At 42.4% G+C, this 17208-nt stretch overlaps 1 protein-coding gene across 3 annotated transcripts in view; it reads right to left on the reverse strand.

Annotated features, from left to right (window-relative positions):
• The window catches only part of sorcs2 (sortilin-related VPS10 domain containing receptor 2), a 738192-nt gene that overhangs the window by 214359 nt on the left and 506625 nt on the right, over positions 1-17208 (reverse strand). For all 3 annotated transcript variants that reach the window (XM_063046317.1, XM_063046318.1, XM_063046316.1), the window contains exon 5: positions 10361-10434. In XM_063046317.1, coding sequence (XP_062902387.1) covers positions 10361-10434 — 74 coding nt within the window. The remainder of the gene's footprint in view (positions 1-10360; positions 10435-17208) is intronic.

The following is a 17208-nucleotide window of genomic DNA, read 5'->3' on the forward strand; positions in this document are numbered from 1 at the left end:
GGACTATGGGAATACCCTACCGAATGCACCGCAGTGATTCAATAAGGCAGCTCAATATCACCTCCTGCTATGTGGGTTCAGAGCTGGTCAATGATACAAATGTGGGATCTGCAGACTCTGACATAAAACTCTCAAGACCCTATCTGATCCTTGCTTTGTAAACCTTTTGACTAAGTGTTGCACCGTTCTTGTCAACCGTGGTTCCTTCACCCTGCCTCACTGAGCCACTTCAGCAAGACTTGAGAAGAGTTTTGGGAGGAGTGGAAGGATGAAGTGGAACTGAAATGCTGACTGTTCTCCCTTTTCAATCAATGCTACCTGGTTGGTGAGTTCCTCCAGCATTTTGTGTATGTTGCTCCACATTTCCATAGTTCATTTCCCTGAGGACATCTATTCCCAATGCGTGCTCCTAAGTTCCTGCTTCATAGCACCATAATTAGGCCTCCCCCAATTAAATACTTCCCTGTACCATCTACTCTTACCCTTGTCCAAAGTAACGTAAGAGTCAGAGAGTTGTGGTCACTGTCTCCAAAACACTCGCCCACCAAAAGATCTGTCAGCTGACCAGGTTTATTGCCTAGTATTAGATCCAGAATGGCCATAAGATATAGGAACAGAATTAGGCCATTTGTCCCATCTAACGTTCTCTGCCATTTGATCATGACCGATTTATGTCTCCCCTCAATCCCAGTCTCTTGCCTTCTCCTTATAACCTCTGAAACTATGACTAATCAGAACTTATCAACCTCCATTTGAAATATACCCAGTATACCCACATGTCTGCAGCAATGAATTCTATAGGTTCACCACCCTCTGGCTAAAGAAATTCATCTTTGTTCTAAATGGATGTCTTATTCTAAGGCTGTGCTATCTGCTCATAGGTTCTCCATGTCCACTCTATCTGGACCTTTCAATATTCGCTAAGTTTCAATGAGATCCATCCCCAATTCTTCTAAACTCCAGCGAGTACAGGCCCAGAGCCATTAAACACTCCTCACAGGCTTATCCTTTCATTCCAGGGATAATTCTTGCAAACCTCCTCTGGACACACTCCAAAGTCAGCTCATCCTGTCTTAAATATGGGGCCCAAACCTGTTCACAAACCTTCAAATATGATCTGTCCTATACCTTATAAAGCCTCAGCATTACATTCTTGCTTTTATATTCTAGTCCTTTTGAGATGAATGTTACATTGCATTTATCTTCCTTACTACCAACTTAAATTGCAAGTTAACCTTTAGGAAATCCTGCACCTGGACTCCCAAGTTCTTTTGCACCTCTGATTTCTGGATTTACTTCCAGCTTAGAAACTAATCTACACCTTTATTCCTACCAAAGTGCATTATCATACACCTTCCTATGCTGGATTCCACCTGCCATTTCCTTGCCTATTCTCCTAATCTGTCGAAGTTCTTTTGCAACCTCCCTACTTGCCCCTCCAACCTCTCCATCTATCTTTGGATCATCTATAAATTTAGTCACAAAGGCATCAATTCTCTTATCCAGATCATGTGAAATGTAGTGGATGCAATACTGACCCCTGTGGAACACCACCAGTGACTGGCTGCTGACCAAAAAAAGCCCTCTTTATTCCCACTCTTTGTCGTCTACCAGTCAGCCAATCTTCCGTCTACGTTAGCATCTTATTATAATAACATGGACTCTTATCTTGTTTAGCAACATTATGTGTGGCCTCTCATCTAGTCAGCTTGTCCACATATTATGTCAAAAATCCCTCCTGGACACATCTAACAAATTCTGTCTCATCTATATCTCTTGTACTAAGGAGGTGCCAATCAACATTAGGGAATAACTTGTCACCCATGACAAAAACCCCATTATTTCTGTGCTTTTCCAAAAACTGCCAACAAACCGGCTCCTCAGTGTCCTTGTTATTGGGGGGAGGGGGGCTTAAAGAATACTCTCAATGGAGTGACTGTTCCTTCCCTGTTTCAGACTTCCACCCCCACTGACTCAGCAGATGACCTCGCTATAACAACCTCCCTTTATGCAACTATGATACTATCTGTGATTAACAATACTGCTCACCCACCTCTTTTATGTCCTTCTCTATCCCTGGTGGTGGAGTGGAGATGCGCCTCTACTGGAGGAGGTGTAAGATTTTCCTTCCCACCGCTAGCTTGCAGGTCACGCTTGGGCAAGGTGTAGCACCTGCTTAGCCACCTGATCAGGGTCACATGAAACTATGGAGGCAGGTGGTGGATGGCTGTATGAGCAGCTGGTACATATCACAAGTCCTGGTTATGCGACCACTAACACCAGGCAAACAATCTCTGAAGAACATTGATAAAGGGGAAACCTGTCTTGTAAAGATACTACCCAGAAGAAGGCAATAGTAAACCACTTCCGTAAAAAAAAAATTTGCCAAGAACAATCATGGTCAAGGAAAGACCATGATCACCTACACCATAAGACAAGGCACATAACGAATTAACAAACAAAACCCCAGAACATTTTGATTGACTATGGGCCATTTTGATAGCTACAAATGGATGAGATTATATTTTAAATATTTTTCAGGAACTTTAGAGAACGTCTTTCAAGTTCCTCTGTTGACTTCCTCGTAATCTCTTGCCACGATGGAGATCAGAGTAAAAAATCTGTTTCAGGACCTTGATGGGAAGAATGGAAATGTCCACTGTTCGCTGGAGCTGATTGGGTTTAATTAGACCCTTGATGTCAGCGGCTTTAGCGTTGGACATGAGACTGATGTTAGTTTGCTTATTCTGCCAATGGAACAGAAATGACATTGGTGGTATCTCTTTGATATACCTGCCATATTTAATCCATGTCTCAGAAGTTTAAAGGAGTATGGGAGTCAGTTGACTATGAACCCAGCCCTGGGCTAGGTTCTGTGATTTTGACAGGGTCTTTGTGATCTTGACTGATAGATCAGTATTGGCCTAGAAGAACAGGATTAACACACCACTCTTCTTCAAGTTTGTGCCATAAAATAGAAGGGAGCAAATGGGGTGGTGTTTGTAGAGGTGGTATTCTTAATCACCTGGAATTCTTTCAGAACAGCATTCGAGTACCCTCCTAAATTTGTATCCTCAAGGCAAGAATGGAATTTGAACTCTCAAACTTCAAACCTGGCAGTAAGTAAGCTATTCTGAGATACAGGTGTCAATCATTAGTGGTATGAGAGTGGATGCATATAAATAACTACATAGATTCCTGTGAAGATTTATGTTCAAAATGTTCAAAGATACCTGCATTTACTTTCCTTCAACAAGAGTTTATAATGTCTCTCTGGTTATTGCTCCCTGCACTATTTCAAAACAAACCAGCTAAAGAAAGTTACGGATTTCAGTTTTTGCTGCACTCTCTTCTATATGACATGCTGCCAATCACAACAGAGTCAGCAAGCATTAATAATTGTCTGCTTTTAGGAGTTAGAGAGAAAAGACATGTGATTCAGCCAATGTTCCTTAAGTCAGGGATGAGTGTCATAAGACTGCAAAAAGTCAGAAACATATAAACAAATAAAAATGCTGATCTAGAAATCTAAAACAAAAACAGAAATAGCAGGAAATACTCAGCAGGTGATCTGTCATCTGAGGGAAGAGAAACAGCGTCAACATTGGAGCAGGTTGACAGTGGGCTGGATTTATTTGTGCTGCTGTGAGACTGCAAACGTTTTCTGCTGGAGGGAAACAAGCTTTTCTAAATGCCTTCTCTTTGCACTCCACCATCAACTCCCGAGCTGCAACTCCTGAGCAGCAACTCCCGAGCTGCAACAGCTGAGCTGCGAGCACATAAGCAGATTAACTGGCCTTTGCAGGTGACCGCTCCTCCCAGTCCTGCTCACTCACCCATCATGGCTGCTTCTGTGATCATCCTCTACGGACTGATCTTTCTTTATTTCCAACTTATGAAAAGAACCCTGGGTGAAATTCCTTCCCCTCCTCCCCCCCACCCCACCTTAGCCTCCTCTTCCCTGGGGCAAAGACTGTGACACTGTGACAATCCATTGTACCTATACCCAATGCCACTCATGGTTTTATAAACCTTTATAACAGGGCTTCCCAACCTTTTTTATGCCATGGAACTCCACCATGAATGGAGGAGTCCATCGACCCCAAGTTGGGAATCCCTGCCCTAATAAGGTCACCTCTCAGCCTCCTTTGCTCCAGGGTTAACAGCCAAGCTCATCCAATCTTCCCTGATCCTCACACCCTCCAGTCCAGGAAACCTCCTTGTGAACGATCACTGCAGCCTTTCTAGCTTAATCACATCCTTCCTATAGTATGGTGACCTGAACTGCACACAACTTCTCCCGGTACAGTTTCACCATGTCTGTAATGTGATTTCCCAATTCTCTGTTACAGAGAAAATATTCTTTATACTTTATAGTCACCAAACAATTGGTACTAGAACGTACAATCATCACAGCGATATTTGATTCTGCGCTTCACACTCCCTGGATTACAAATATTAAATATTAAAGATATTAAAAATAGTTAAAATTAGTAAATATTAAAAATTTAAATTCTAAATCATAAATAGAAAATAGGAAAATGGGAAGTACAGTCTCCCCTCACAGCTGAAATGCTCCATCCCAGGCAATATTCTGGTGAATCTGCTCTGGACCCTCTTCAACACCATCACATCCTTCAAATAGTGTGGTGTCTAAAAATCATCAGCAAAAAAAAAACAACCCTGAAAAGACAATGGCCTCAGTACTTACAGGGAGACAGGCAGGGAAATTGAGAGAGTAATGTCATTAATGGGAAGGCTCAAATTTAACAGCAGGACGTGAATGTTCTACCTCCATACCCAGTTTTTGTTCACAGCCTTCTCACCACAAGATTTCCGCACACTGCCTCTGCTTCCCGGGATCTCTTCAGAGACTGCAGAGCACTGAATCACCAACAATCTCCAATCTGCAAATCACAGGCTCGAAAAGTTCCAGAAGCACATTCAAGATGAAAGACAAATGTGAAAGACATAAAAGAAGTGTGATATATGGCTTCATGATCTATCCAGAAGATGTTGATCGAAGGCCTGATGTTCGCAGGCATCATCTTGACCAGAAATCATTGACAAGATGAAATAATTACCTCCTCTTGAGGACAGTTTGATTGCTGGCATCATAATCCCATCTATAGCAAAGCCAGAAGTTAACATGCCCAGGAACTTGACCATGGATCATGTCTTCCCAGAGAACCCCAACAGAGTTGGCACACCCAGGCTCCCCACACCAGGGAATAGGATGGAGCACATCACCCGTCTCCCTCTTAGCCCACATCAGGGAAGCCAAGACTCCGCAGCCATGGGAGGACGGGTAACATGGGAGGCACCAAGGACGTTGCTGGAACAAGAGGCCACAACAATTAACAGCACAAAGTCCACCCTGAAGCTCCCCAGACAGAACGGTACCAGCTGCCTGGAGCCTCGCCTGGTGCAAGTCAAACATGCTGGGTGGCACAACAGGTGGAGCCCACTGAGACGGCAGTGAACCTTGCCCTGGCACTGGAGGGGGATGCCCTGTGGGGTCTCCTCGACCTAACCCCGGCTGAGCAGCCAGACTACAGGGACCTCGTCACGGTGCTGGAGCGGCGTTTCAAGCAGAGATCACTGGAGGAAGCAATAAGGGAAGAACAGGACAGCAGACGGCACCATGTGGGAGAAAAGCTGCAGGCATTCGTAGCAGATATCCGCCACTGTGCTTGGCATGGCTACCCTCAGTTCCCCCCCACGGCTCAGGAAGAGCTTGCCCTCTACACCTGACATCACCATCATTGCTGGCAGAGGCGGAGAGGGCAGAAGCAATTTTAGACCCCAAGGCATTCCAGCGTTGCCCCGCACGCTGTGAGCTCAGGCTTGTGTCATTGAGACAGAGGAGGAAGCTGACGAGGGGGAGACTGTGCGACAAGTCCGACCAGTGCTGCGCCAGCCCCACCGCATGCCATGGAGCGATCTCTGATCACCAGAGCAGGGCATTTGGCCAGGGACTGCCCAGTGCCATAGCCCAGCGCAGCCATTGGGAAATGCCGAGCAGGCCACCCTGCCTGAAACCTCCAGCAGAATCCCGCTGTTGTTGCCTCTCCAGATGGGCCGTTTGGGTGAAGAGCAAGGCTTTTGCGTGGACTGTGTGGTGGAGGATTTCAGATGCTGTGTGTTGGGGTAAACTATCACTATCATCTGCCCTGGTGTCCTCCCCAACACGGACCAGCCATTCCCGCCTGGGTGGACAACGACGGTGGTGCAGTTAGCTATGGTCACCGGTGATTGTGCTGTGATGAGAGAGAAGAGATGGCTGCGCATCGCAGTGGGGAGGAATGCAGTGGAGCACGAGGTGTGGTTAGCCAACATTCGAGGGTTCTGCATCCTTGGACTGGACCTGCTGTCCCACTGGGACTCCCGTGTGGTTGTACACACTACCTCAGCACTGATGCCGTGGCTCTCCAGCAAGGCAACTCCAGGAAGCAGACCAGGCAGGGGGCAGCAACAGCCACTACTGGTCTCACAGCGGCCCACCACAGTGCACACACCCCACCGTGGCCACCAACACACAGCATCTGATACCCTCCGCCACACAGTCCACGCAAAAGTCTTGCTCTTCACCCAAACGGCCCAGAGCTTGGGGTAACTTGGGGTAACACAGAAGAACTCGGGGGTAAGCGGAGGTGGCGGCATTTCAGGTGGCAGCCGGCAGCGAGGTAGACCTCCCCACCACTGACCAGCTGCTGCGCAGTGAGCAGGTGAATGATCCCCTGCTGGCTGAGGTGATGGGATAGCTGAGCGTGGGCCAATGGCCGGAGTGGGCAGAGGTCTCTGCTCTAGGTGCCGAGACCAAAGCCCTATTCTTTCAGTGGGGCATGTTGGAGGTGTGTGATAGACAGCTTTCCAACGGCGACAGACATCTCCTGCAGCTAGTGGTCCCTCGGAGGTTCCGTGCCACAGTGCTGTGGTTGGTGCACAGCCATTTCAGGATCGCAAAGATGTTGGACAAGCTTCACAAACACTTCTATTGGCCTGAGTATAGTCAGGACATGGAGCTGTTGGAGCACTGCTATGACGTATGCAGCCCTAGAAAGGGTCGGACTGCCAGTCTAGGGTGCCAATGCAGCAGTACCCAGTGGGGGCCCCAGTATGGGTTTACTGCCCCACCCAGAAGAAGGGACCACCCCCAAGCTTGCAAGCCGTTGGAAGGGGCCTGGAGCGCACCTCCAATGTGGTACACCAGCTATGGGTGCCCGAGCAGTGGAAGGCACCAGGACCAGCTGGCACGGTGTCAGCCCTCGGCCACCACTAACCCAGTGAGGCTGAAGGAAGGAAGTGACACTCTGGGTGCCCTGCCTCTTGCCTCATCAAACATTGCCTCCCATGGGGGGCGGGGGGGGAAGGGAGGTTGCTACAGACACACCACGGTGCCCAGACGGTAGCGTTGACCACAACCTGTACTTTTGGACTTTGTTGGGGACTCTGAGGTTGCTGTGGACAGCTGACCCCTCAGATGGGGGTAGTGTTGCACTCCAGGGGTGGAGGGGTGGGTGAGGTATGGTCAACAGCCCGATTCAGTATTCCTACAGGCCAGTCTGATTTATTGTTCTTGCTTTAAGATGCTTGTGTGGGATGTTCAGGTTCATTTATTGTTACAGATATTCACATGTGTGTGCTTGGGGGTCTCCCTGACTGTAACCGAGGTAATCACATCCCCCATCTGTATGTGACTGAGTGGGTTCTCTCCCCGTCACTGGTCTGTTTCCGTGCTTGTCGCAATAAAGACACCAGTTGAAATAAACAAGCTATTTTTGACTGTCATCATGCCGCATGCTCACCACAATATGAACAATTTTAAAACAAAAAAGAGAGAGAATCGGTTTCCTCTGACAGGTGGGTCAGTAAAAAAGTGATGAACAAACTGGAGGGGAATAAAGAGTTGTGGAATTAGTCTGCATGGGAAATTTCAAAGAGCTATTACAGCCATAGTATGGCCCCCCAGTCATCCTACTCGATTTCATGCCCTAGTTTTTCCTCTAATCTAAAGAGGTAAACAGTCCTGGATCCCTTGGTGGGAGGATGATTCTTCATCTAGTGTTTCTCCTTCAGCAGTTATCCCACTTTCATTCAAGCAACTCACTGACCCTCTTCTCCAATGGATTAATCAACTAGATTTATGTAAGGTTTTATTTATCAATAATTCGGTTTCAATTGCTGAGCAAGCTTTTAACTTCCAATTTATGCTGCAATCCCAAAACAGCAAGCTCTCAATTCCTGGTACTTTATGCAGCAGGAGTTGGATCACCAACACAATTAAATCTGTAAACAACAGGAATTCTGCAGATCCTGACGAAGGGTCTCGGCCTGAAACGTCGACTGTACCTCTTCCTAGAGATGCTGCCTGGCCTGCTGCGTTCACCAACACAATTAAATCTGTATTGACTTTCTGTTTGATTCATGAAAGGCAGAGGACTTGCACAGTGATATTACCCGTAGAGAGTCATGATGTTGAAAGCACTAGATCCTTTATCTGTCTACTGTCGTTCCAGAGTGGGGGTCCCAACCCTGGGGACAGCAGACCCCTCGGTTAATGATAGGGGTCCACGGCAGAAAAAAGGTTGGGAAGCCCTGTTCTAGACCATTATTGCCTTTGAAGGATCACACTAGAATGTTGTTCTACCCCTGCTATTTATTGAGATACAGCACAGAATAGGCTCCTCTGGCTCTTTCAGCCACACCCCCCCCGGCAACCCCCAATTTAACCCTAGCCTAATCACCAGAAAATCTACAATGACCAATTAACCTACTAACAGTTGGACTGTGGGAGGAAACTGGAGCACCTAGAGTAACCCAGGTGGTCACAAGGAGAACGTACAGATGACGGCCGAATTGACCTCCTAGCTCCGATGCCCTCGAGCTGCAAGTGTGTTGCACTCACCACGACACCACCGTGGTGCCCAAGACATTATTTCATCAAGGGGAAGGGGGGGAAGAGGGGGGAGAGGGGAGGGGGAGAGGGGAGGGGGAGGGGAAGGGGGGAGGGGAAGAGGGGGAGGGAGGGGAGGGGGAAAGCGGAGGGGGTAAAGGGGAGGGGGGAGAGAAGGGGTTAGGAGAGGGGGCTGAGGGGAGGTGTTGAGGGGAGGGGAGGGGGTGAGAGACCTAGTGACCAAGAGAGTGACAGAGACTGAGAGATTGAGAGAGACAAAGACAGAGAGTGATTGGGTCACTTGAATTAAGGAATTTTATTTGAAAGATTCATAGAATTGGGGAGCAAGCATATTCTGTAGCCACTCACAATTCAGGGTCCACTGGTATTCTGTTTTATGCAACTTATGAGGGCAGAAAGTTGGCAATGCAATTTTTTTATGTGCTGTAAGTTAAATGTCAATGACATGATTTAAATGAGTTGCCTCCATTGTCATCATTAAGCTGCGTGTATGATATGACTATGCATGGTGAGTGCCAAAGATGAGCAGTGACAAAAATGGAATTCCACACCTGGTTCGATGATCATTCAGACAAACCATTTTGATCTGACATGGCTTGTAAGTGGCACAGGCCACTAACTCAGAAACCAACTTTCACAAAACATGCAAGATATACTTCTGCGGAAGTTAAAGGAGCTCTGGCTTGCCTGGCTGTGAATCTGATGTTTGATATGTGATTCCCATTGAAGCTGGTCCCATTTCTATTACCCACCCACTCTTAGCATCTCCCAATCCTCCAAGCATAAAAGTAGGTTCACAGCCTCCCACACTCCATACCACACTTTTTCCTTGCATATTGCAAAACATGTGGATTTTGAGAATAATAAATTTGGTAAAAATAGGCCAGTGTAGCCATCAAGACAGTTTCATCTTCTTTCCAAAACTGGTACAACAAACAAGCATTGATAGAGGATCGACTTCTATAAACGAATCATGCGAGGTGATTTTCTACATTAGCTTTGAAGTTCAATGTTAGTAGGTTAATCTAATATAAATATAAAATCACAAATGAAAACACAGAGACTGCTTCCAAAAATTCTCATGAACTGAATAAGGGATTGTGTTTCATGACATCCTGTCTGCTTATAGCAGTGGTTCTCAAACTCAGGTGCATTATCTCCTTAGACAGGTTTAGTGAGTGTTGCAAAATTACAACTTACAAAGCTTTAATAATACTAAAGTAATTTAGGTAGAAAGTTCAGAGATAAATAAAATTATATGCAGCTCTGCAGCTTCCCCAACTGCTACTACAGGTACTACCTTCAACAGAAAGGTTTGGGGTGGGGAAGGATGCACAACTTACCTCATGCAAGTAAGTCGGGCTTTCATTGGAAAAAGTTTGGAAATTCTGCTGATAGAGTGACTGAACACATTGGAAATCTGATAAATAATATAATTCTCACCAATAAAATCGCTCCTTTGTGACGCGTTCCTGCAGTAACTCCCATTTCTTTCCAAGGTCAACAGAAAAATACAGCTGCAGAAAGAAGAAGGGTAATTATTTTATCAGTGTTTCAATAGTACAATACTACTGCATATTACTTACTGCCTGCTATGCCACTGGCATTTAGGGAAGCAATGAAGGTCCTCCATCTTCAGCAGTGTTCAGGTCTTCCTTCATCGTGCCATTAACTTCCTCTCAGTTTTCACTACTGTCGGTTATGCAAATCCCAGCTGGAGACTCAGGAATACCATCACACTCAGATGTAGAAGGATTCAACATGGAGGACCGCCCCTGTCTGCCAATGGAGTAGCAGTATTTTTCTGCTGCTCTTAGTTTTCTTTCTTTCCCCCTAGTTTAAGCTTTGAATTTAAAATTTTTACTTGTTGATTCTTGAGGGTGATCAATATGTCTATGTCTACAAGAAGTGGGAAGAATTTACCTGAACCTAGTGATAAAGGTAATGGGAAAGGAAAGGTGCAAAAGGAAAGATCAGATGAAATGCCATCATGGGCTGAAGATATCGTTCGGACACTGAATTCAATTAAGGATCAGAATGGATCAATTAAAGACCAATTGGAAAAGAATAGTAATGAAATGAAGTCATTTCTGGGAAAACTTAAAGACCTGGAAACTCAAGTTATTTCACATGAAGAGGAATTGAAGATAACTAAGCAATAGCTGTCTGAAGTTACAACTCCTTTGGAAGGATATCAAAACAAGATTATAGACCTGGAAACTATGTCTCGATGAAGGAATATAAGAATTGTCGGGCTGCAAGAAGGATCTGAAGATGGAGATCTAACGGCTTACTTTGGTAAGCTTTTCCACACTTTATTTCCTACCATTCTATCAAAGCCGCCTGCTATAGAAAGGGCACACAGGGCGTTTATCTCGAAATTGAAGGATTCTATTAAACCAAGATCTATTCTGGTTTGCTTTCATCACTTTAAAATTAAAGATCAAATAATACGACAGGCAAGAAAACAGAGAGTTTTTAGATTTGTGGAATTTGAGCTCCACTTCTACGAAGATTATCCAAGAGAGATAATGGAACAAAGATCAAAATTTGCCCTGGTAATGAAACAAGCACATGATAAGAATCTTTTCCCATCTCTGAGGTATCCGACAAAACTTAAAAATTTCCCTCCTAATTCTCCTCCTCGTACTTTTTTTGATCCGAAAGCTGCACTGCATATTGTTCAGGCTTTGCCTGCTGCTGTGACCGACACCGCTGTTGAATGATTCATCTGAAAGGCTGTTTGGCTATTTGTACATTATTCACATTTTGGAAAGAAGATTTAAGAAGGCCACTTGTATATTTCATCGAGAGACTAATTAAAGAACACGGGGAGTTGTTCTTTATTGAATATTATTGGATTTCCTTTGAAAAGATTTACGGTTTAAGTATCTCTGCTCAAATGATCTCTGGACATTTTATGACTGAGGGAAGAAGATACGGCGATTTGTTGCTTTAATTTAATACTTCATGGCTAATTGGTAGTTTTTCCTACTAATAGGGCTTTTTATATATTTTTCTGTTCTATTATAATATTTTATAATTGAATTTAAAGCTTTTTTAGGGAATTAATATTAAATTTAAACATGGCACTGGTTTTTCTCTCTAAGAGATAACATTATTTTGGTTCTTTCTTGTTTATCAGTTGATGGAATGTAAATACCTTTTTATCCTGAGACTTTATTGTCTTTCTCACAAGGTCACTCCAGTTTTTTACTAACTGGGGGGAGGGAAAGAAAACACAGACAGAGCAGTCAGCAGCTTTGAATTCTATCGTAGATCGCTTGCTTTTTTCGGGTTTCCCGGTGTGGGTGGGTGGGTTTAGAGTTAGTTTTTTCCCATTGGGTGGTTCCGGAGCATGCGTGTTTTTTATTTGGCTGTATTCTTCATCACCGCCATCTTTGATCATCTTGCATTGGTATGTGCTTTGTGCAAGTATAAAGTAAAATGAAATTACAGTATGCTGTTCAAACGGATTAATATAATAAGTTGGAATGTACGTGGTTGGAATCATCCTATTAAACAAAAGAAGACTTTTAAAATTATTAACCAATTCCAACCCAAAATAATTTTTTTGCTCAAGAGACACATATCAGGGCGGGAGATCAAAATAGATCTTTTAGATGGTGAAATGGTTTGCAATTCCACTCTACTTCTCAGAGTAAAACAAAAGGTGTGTCTATTTTCACTAAACCTAATATATTTATTCAAGAGGATATTGAATCAGATTCTAATGGTAGATTTTTAATTTTTAAAGGAACAATCTGTAATAGAAAAGTTGTTGTGGTTAATTTGTATGGTCCTAACTTAGATGATCCTTCTTTTTTTAAAAAAGTATTCGCTTTACTGCCTTACTTAAATGAATATATGCTCATAATGGGTGGGGATTTTAACTGTTGTTTAAATCCTATGATTGATAAGAGCTCAACCAAACAGCGACTTCCAAATCGATCTGCGTCATTTATTAATTCCATTTTGATTGATTTTGGGTTGATTGATTTGTGGAGGCATCTTCATCCCGACAATAGAGAATATTCTTTCTTCTCACACATTTATAAAAAATATTTGAGGATCGATTATATTATATATTATATGGTCGTATTCATATAGTTAAAATGATGATTCTACCGAAATTTTTATATTTATTTCAGAATATTCCTGTTTTTTTGACTAGGAAGTTTTTTGATCAGATTGATTTATCTTTTATTTGGAATAATAAAAGACCAAGAATTAGTAAATGTCATTTACAAAAATTGAAAAAGGATGGAGGTCTTGCTTTGCCTAATTTTAGAATGTATTATTGGGCTGTTAATCTGCGATATATGTCTTTTTGGTTATACTGGGTTGATAAGAGTGATCGGCCAATTTGGGTAGACCTGGAACTAAAAGTTGTAAAACAGTTTTATTTAACCTCGTTATTGGGGGCTCCTTTACCTATGCAATTAGGTAAAGTTGTTAATTTAAACTTATATCCTGTGATTAAGTATTCTTTACAAATTTGGCTCCAGTTCCTCAATTTTTTTAATCTTAAAAAATTTAAACTTTGTAGGTTAATTTACTGAAATTACTTTTTTAAGCCTTCTTTGAGTGATCCAATTTTTCTACTTTGGAAAAATAAAGGTATTAATTCTTTTTTGGATTTATTTAAAGAAGATAGATTGATGTCCTTTGAACAATTAATTGATAAATATTCTCTTTCATACTCACACTTCCTGCAATACCTTCAAGTTAGACATTTTTGACAAAAATATTTAAGTAATTTCCCTTACATATTGGAGGCTGACCTGTTAGATACTATTATGAGTATGAACCCTTTGATTAAGGGTTCTATTGGAAGAATTTATAATTTACTATTACAATGGGATAAGCGTCCTTTGTCTAAGATTAAACAGGATTGGGAAAAGGAATTTAATTTGACTTTTATGACGGAGGATTGGATGCGATATTGAAGTTGGTTAACTCTTCTTTAATTTGTGCTAGCCATTCATTGATTCAATTTAAAATTGTACATCGTTATCATTTGACAAAGGAGAGACTTTCTAAAATCTTTCCTAATGTTGATAGTCATTGTGATAGATGTAAAACTGAGATAGCTACACTGACACATATGTTTTGGTCTTGTTCTAGACTTCCAGTTCTAGAAGTCGATTTTCTCAACAATTTCCAAAGCACTTAAAATTAATTTACAACTTAATAAATTAACTGTGCTTTTTGGAATAGTTCCTCAAAATATTCATGGTATTTCTGTGTCTGACCAACATGTTATTGCATTTGTTACATTGATAGCTAGGAGGGCCATTTTGTTGAAGTGGAAGGATACATCAGCTCCCACTTTGTCACAATGGTTCTCTCAAGTGATGCTATGTCTTAGTTTGGAGAAAATTAGAAGTTGAACCTTTATTTGATTTTGAGAAAAGGTGGGGTTCATTTGCTTGTTATTATCATTTGAGTTAATTGATATAATTTTTCCACGATCTAATTGTAAATTCTTTTAGTATATTTTCTTCTCTTGCTGGCAGTTTGATGTTTATTTTTAGAAGCTTTTTGTATGACGCATGGCTCCGGGGTTGTACACCTAATGGGTTCTTCTTTTTTTCCCTCACTTTTCTGCTCAGTAGGTTTTTTTTGTTATCAAAAAATTTTATTTTCAATCTTTAAGATGATGGTTTTTTTTGAGGCATTGTAAGTGTTGTTACTTCGATGTACTCATGTTATTTTTCCTATATATACAATAAAAAGATTTGAAAAAGAAAAAAGGGATTCAACATTGCTGTTTCCATAGCAGTTTTGTTTTATCAGTCAGAGTTATTAGCCTGGAGTTGAACCCATGAACCTAAAGGTCTGGTGGACCACTCTTAGTCTGGTCTCTATCCTTTGAACTATTTGGCATGGGTGACCCTACCAAAAACCAAAGCACAAAGCCCTGAATCCAATCAGCATGGCTTTCTGGGTCATGGAAGCACACAAGTCTCCAAACCATGAAAAAGAAGATTGTGGTCCTCTTGGAGGATTACTGCATATTGGCACTTAATCATTAATAAGCTTGTATACTGTGGCACTGTGACTTTTCTTTGATTTCATGTGCCCTTAGAGCTGGTCTTTAAGTCACCTCTATGCTTTGTAGCAGACTTTTCTATTGAATGACAACGAGGATTTCTCCTTTTTCTATGACTGCCATCACTTGCCTGATATTCTGTGTGAATAACAGTGTCAATAAATTATTCAGGAGTGTGAATAATAAAACATGAGGGCAAATAAAACAAGAATGCAGTGTGTGAAATATCAACTGTATTCCTGTGTGGCACACATTCTTTAAAGAGCCCCTTTTCACTGAATGACATACATGTGTCTATGATCCAGAACAACAGCAATTCTTTTTAAACTTGCTCCAAAAGAAGTTGGCCATTTAAGGATAAGAACAAAAAATAGGGGGTATGTCAATGAGGAAATAAGAGAAATAAAATAACACAAGCAAAGTCACGCAATTAAAATCCTACATTGACTTTCCTCCATGAGAAAACACTCAGTGACCAGGATTATGAAGAGGCTGATGAGGCAATCAAGGAGTTAGGACAAATCAAATTCGTAAAAAAAAAATGAGCAGCTCATTTTACCTGTGGACAATGAATTGGTCAAGGTTATCAGGTAAGGAGAGGATCAAACTCAACCCTTTTCAGACTCATTTCAGAGATGATGGTCAGCGTAGAATCATAGATTACTACAGGACAGAGACAGGCCCTTGTCCTATCTGTTGCATGCTGAACCAATATTGTGCCTAGTTCCAGTGACCTGCACTTGGACCATGGCCTTCCATCCATAAACTTCTCTTAAATATTGCAAAAAAACCCACATCCACCACTTCCGTTGGCAGTTCGTTCCTTGACTGGCAGTTTCACCATTAACCAATGAGCTCTAGTTCTAGTCTCACCCAATAGCAGTCGATGAAAGCCTGTTTGCACTTACCCTATCTATACCCCTCATAATTTTGAATATCTCTATCAAAACTCCAATCATTCTTCTACACCCCCGGTAATTACGTCCTAACCTATTTAACCTTTGCCTACAGCTAAGTCCTCAAGTCCTGACAAAATCCTCTTGCTTTCTCAGCACTCTTTTCAGTCTTATTGATATATTTCCTGTAGGTAGGTAACCAGACTGCACACAATGCTCCAAATTCAGCTACACCAACACCTTATACAACTTCAACATAGCATCCCAAATCCTGTACTCAGCACTTCAAGTTAGGAAAGCCAATATGTCAAAAACTCTCTCTCCTCCAAATAGTAGCCAAGATGTGGGGTTGAGATTGCAAAGAGAGCTGGAAAGAGCATGTAATAAGGGTAATATCACAATTGCAATGGAAGATTTCAATATGCAAGGAGATTGGCAAAATCAAGGTTGGCGTTGGATCGCAAGAGAGGAATATGTTGAATGCCAATGAGATGGCTTTTTAGAGCAGTTTGGGGAAAGGCCATCTTAGATTGGGTGTTGTGTAATTACCCAGATATTATTAAGGAGTTTAATGTAAAGGAACTCTCAGGAGGAAGTGATCATAATATGGTTAAATTCATACTGCAATTTGAGAGGGAGAAGCAGAAATCACGTGCATCAGTATCACAATGGAATAAAGGGAATTAGAGACATGAAAGAGGAGCTTGCTCAGGTAGATTGGAGGAGGATATGGGCGGGTAAGATGGCAGAGCAGAGATGGCTGAAGTTTCTGGGAATAGCTCACAAGGCGCAGGATAGATATGTCCCACAGAAGAAGTTGTTCCCAAATGGCAGCGGTAGGCAACCGTGGTTGACAAGATAGGTTAATGACTGCATTAAAGCCAAGGAAAGGGCATATAAGGTAGCAAAAGTGAGTGGGAAGTTGGATGATAGGAAAACATTTAAAATCCATCAAAAAGGCAACTAAAAAATCTATAAGGGATAAAACGAAATATGAGGGCAAACTAGCCGATAATATAAAGCAGGATACTAAAAGTTTTTTTTCAGTTATATAAAGAGTAAAAGGGAGGTGAGAGTTGATATTGGATCACTGGAAAATGATGCTGGTGAGGTAGTAATGGGGGACAAAGAAATGGCAGATGAACTTAACGAGTACTTTGCATCTGTCTTCACTATGGAAGATGCTTGTCGTGTCCCGGAGGTCTGTGAGTGTCAGGGAGCAGGAGTGAGTGGAAGGAAAAAGTGCTATGCAAACTGAAAGGTCTTAAGGTAGATAAGTGACCGGGACCACATGGACTACACCCCAGAGTCCTGAGAGAGGTTGCTGAAGAAATAACAGA

This window comes from Mobula hypostoma, chromosome 4 (assembly GCF_963921235.1).
Source record: "Mobula hypostoma chromosome 4, sMobHyp1.1, whole genome shotgun sequence".
Lineage (NCBI taxonomy): Eukaryota > Metazoa > Chordata > Chondrichthyes > Myliobatiformes > Myliobatidae > Mobula > Mobula hypostoma.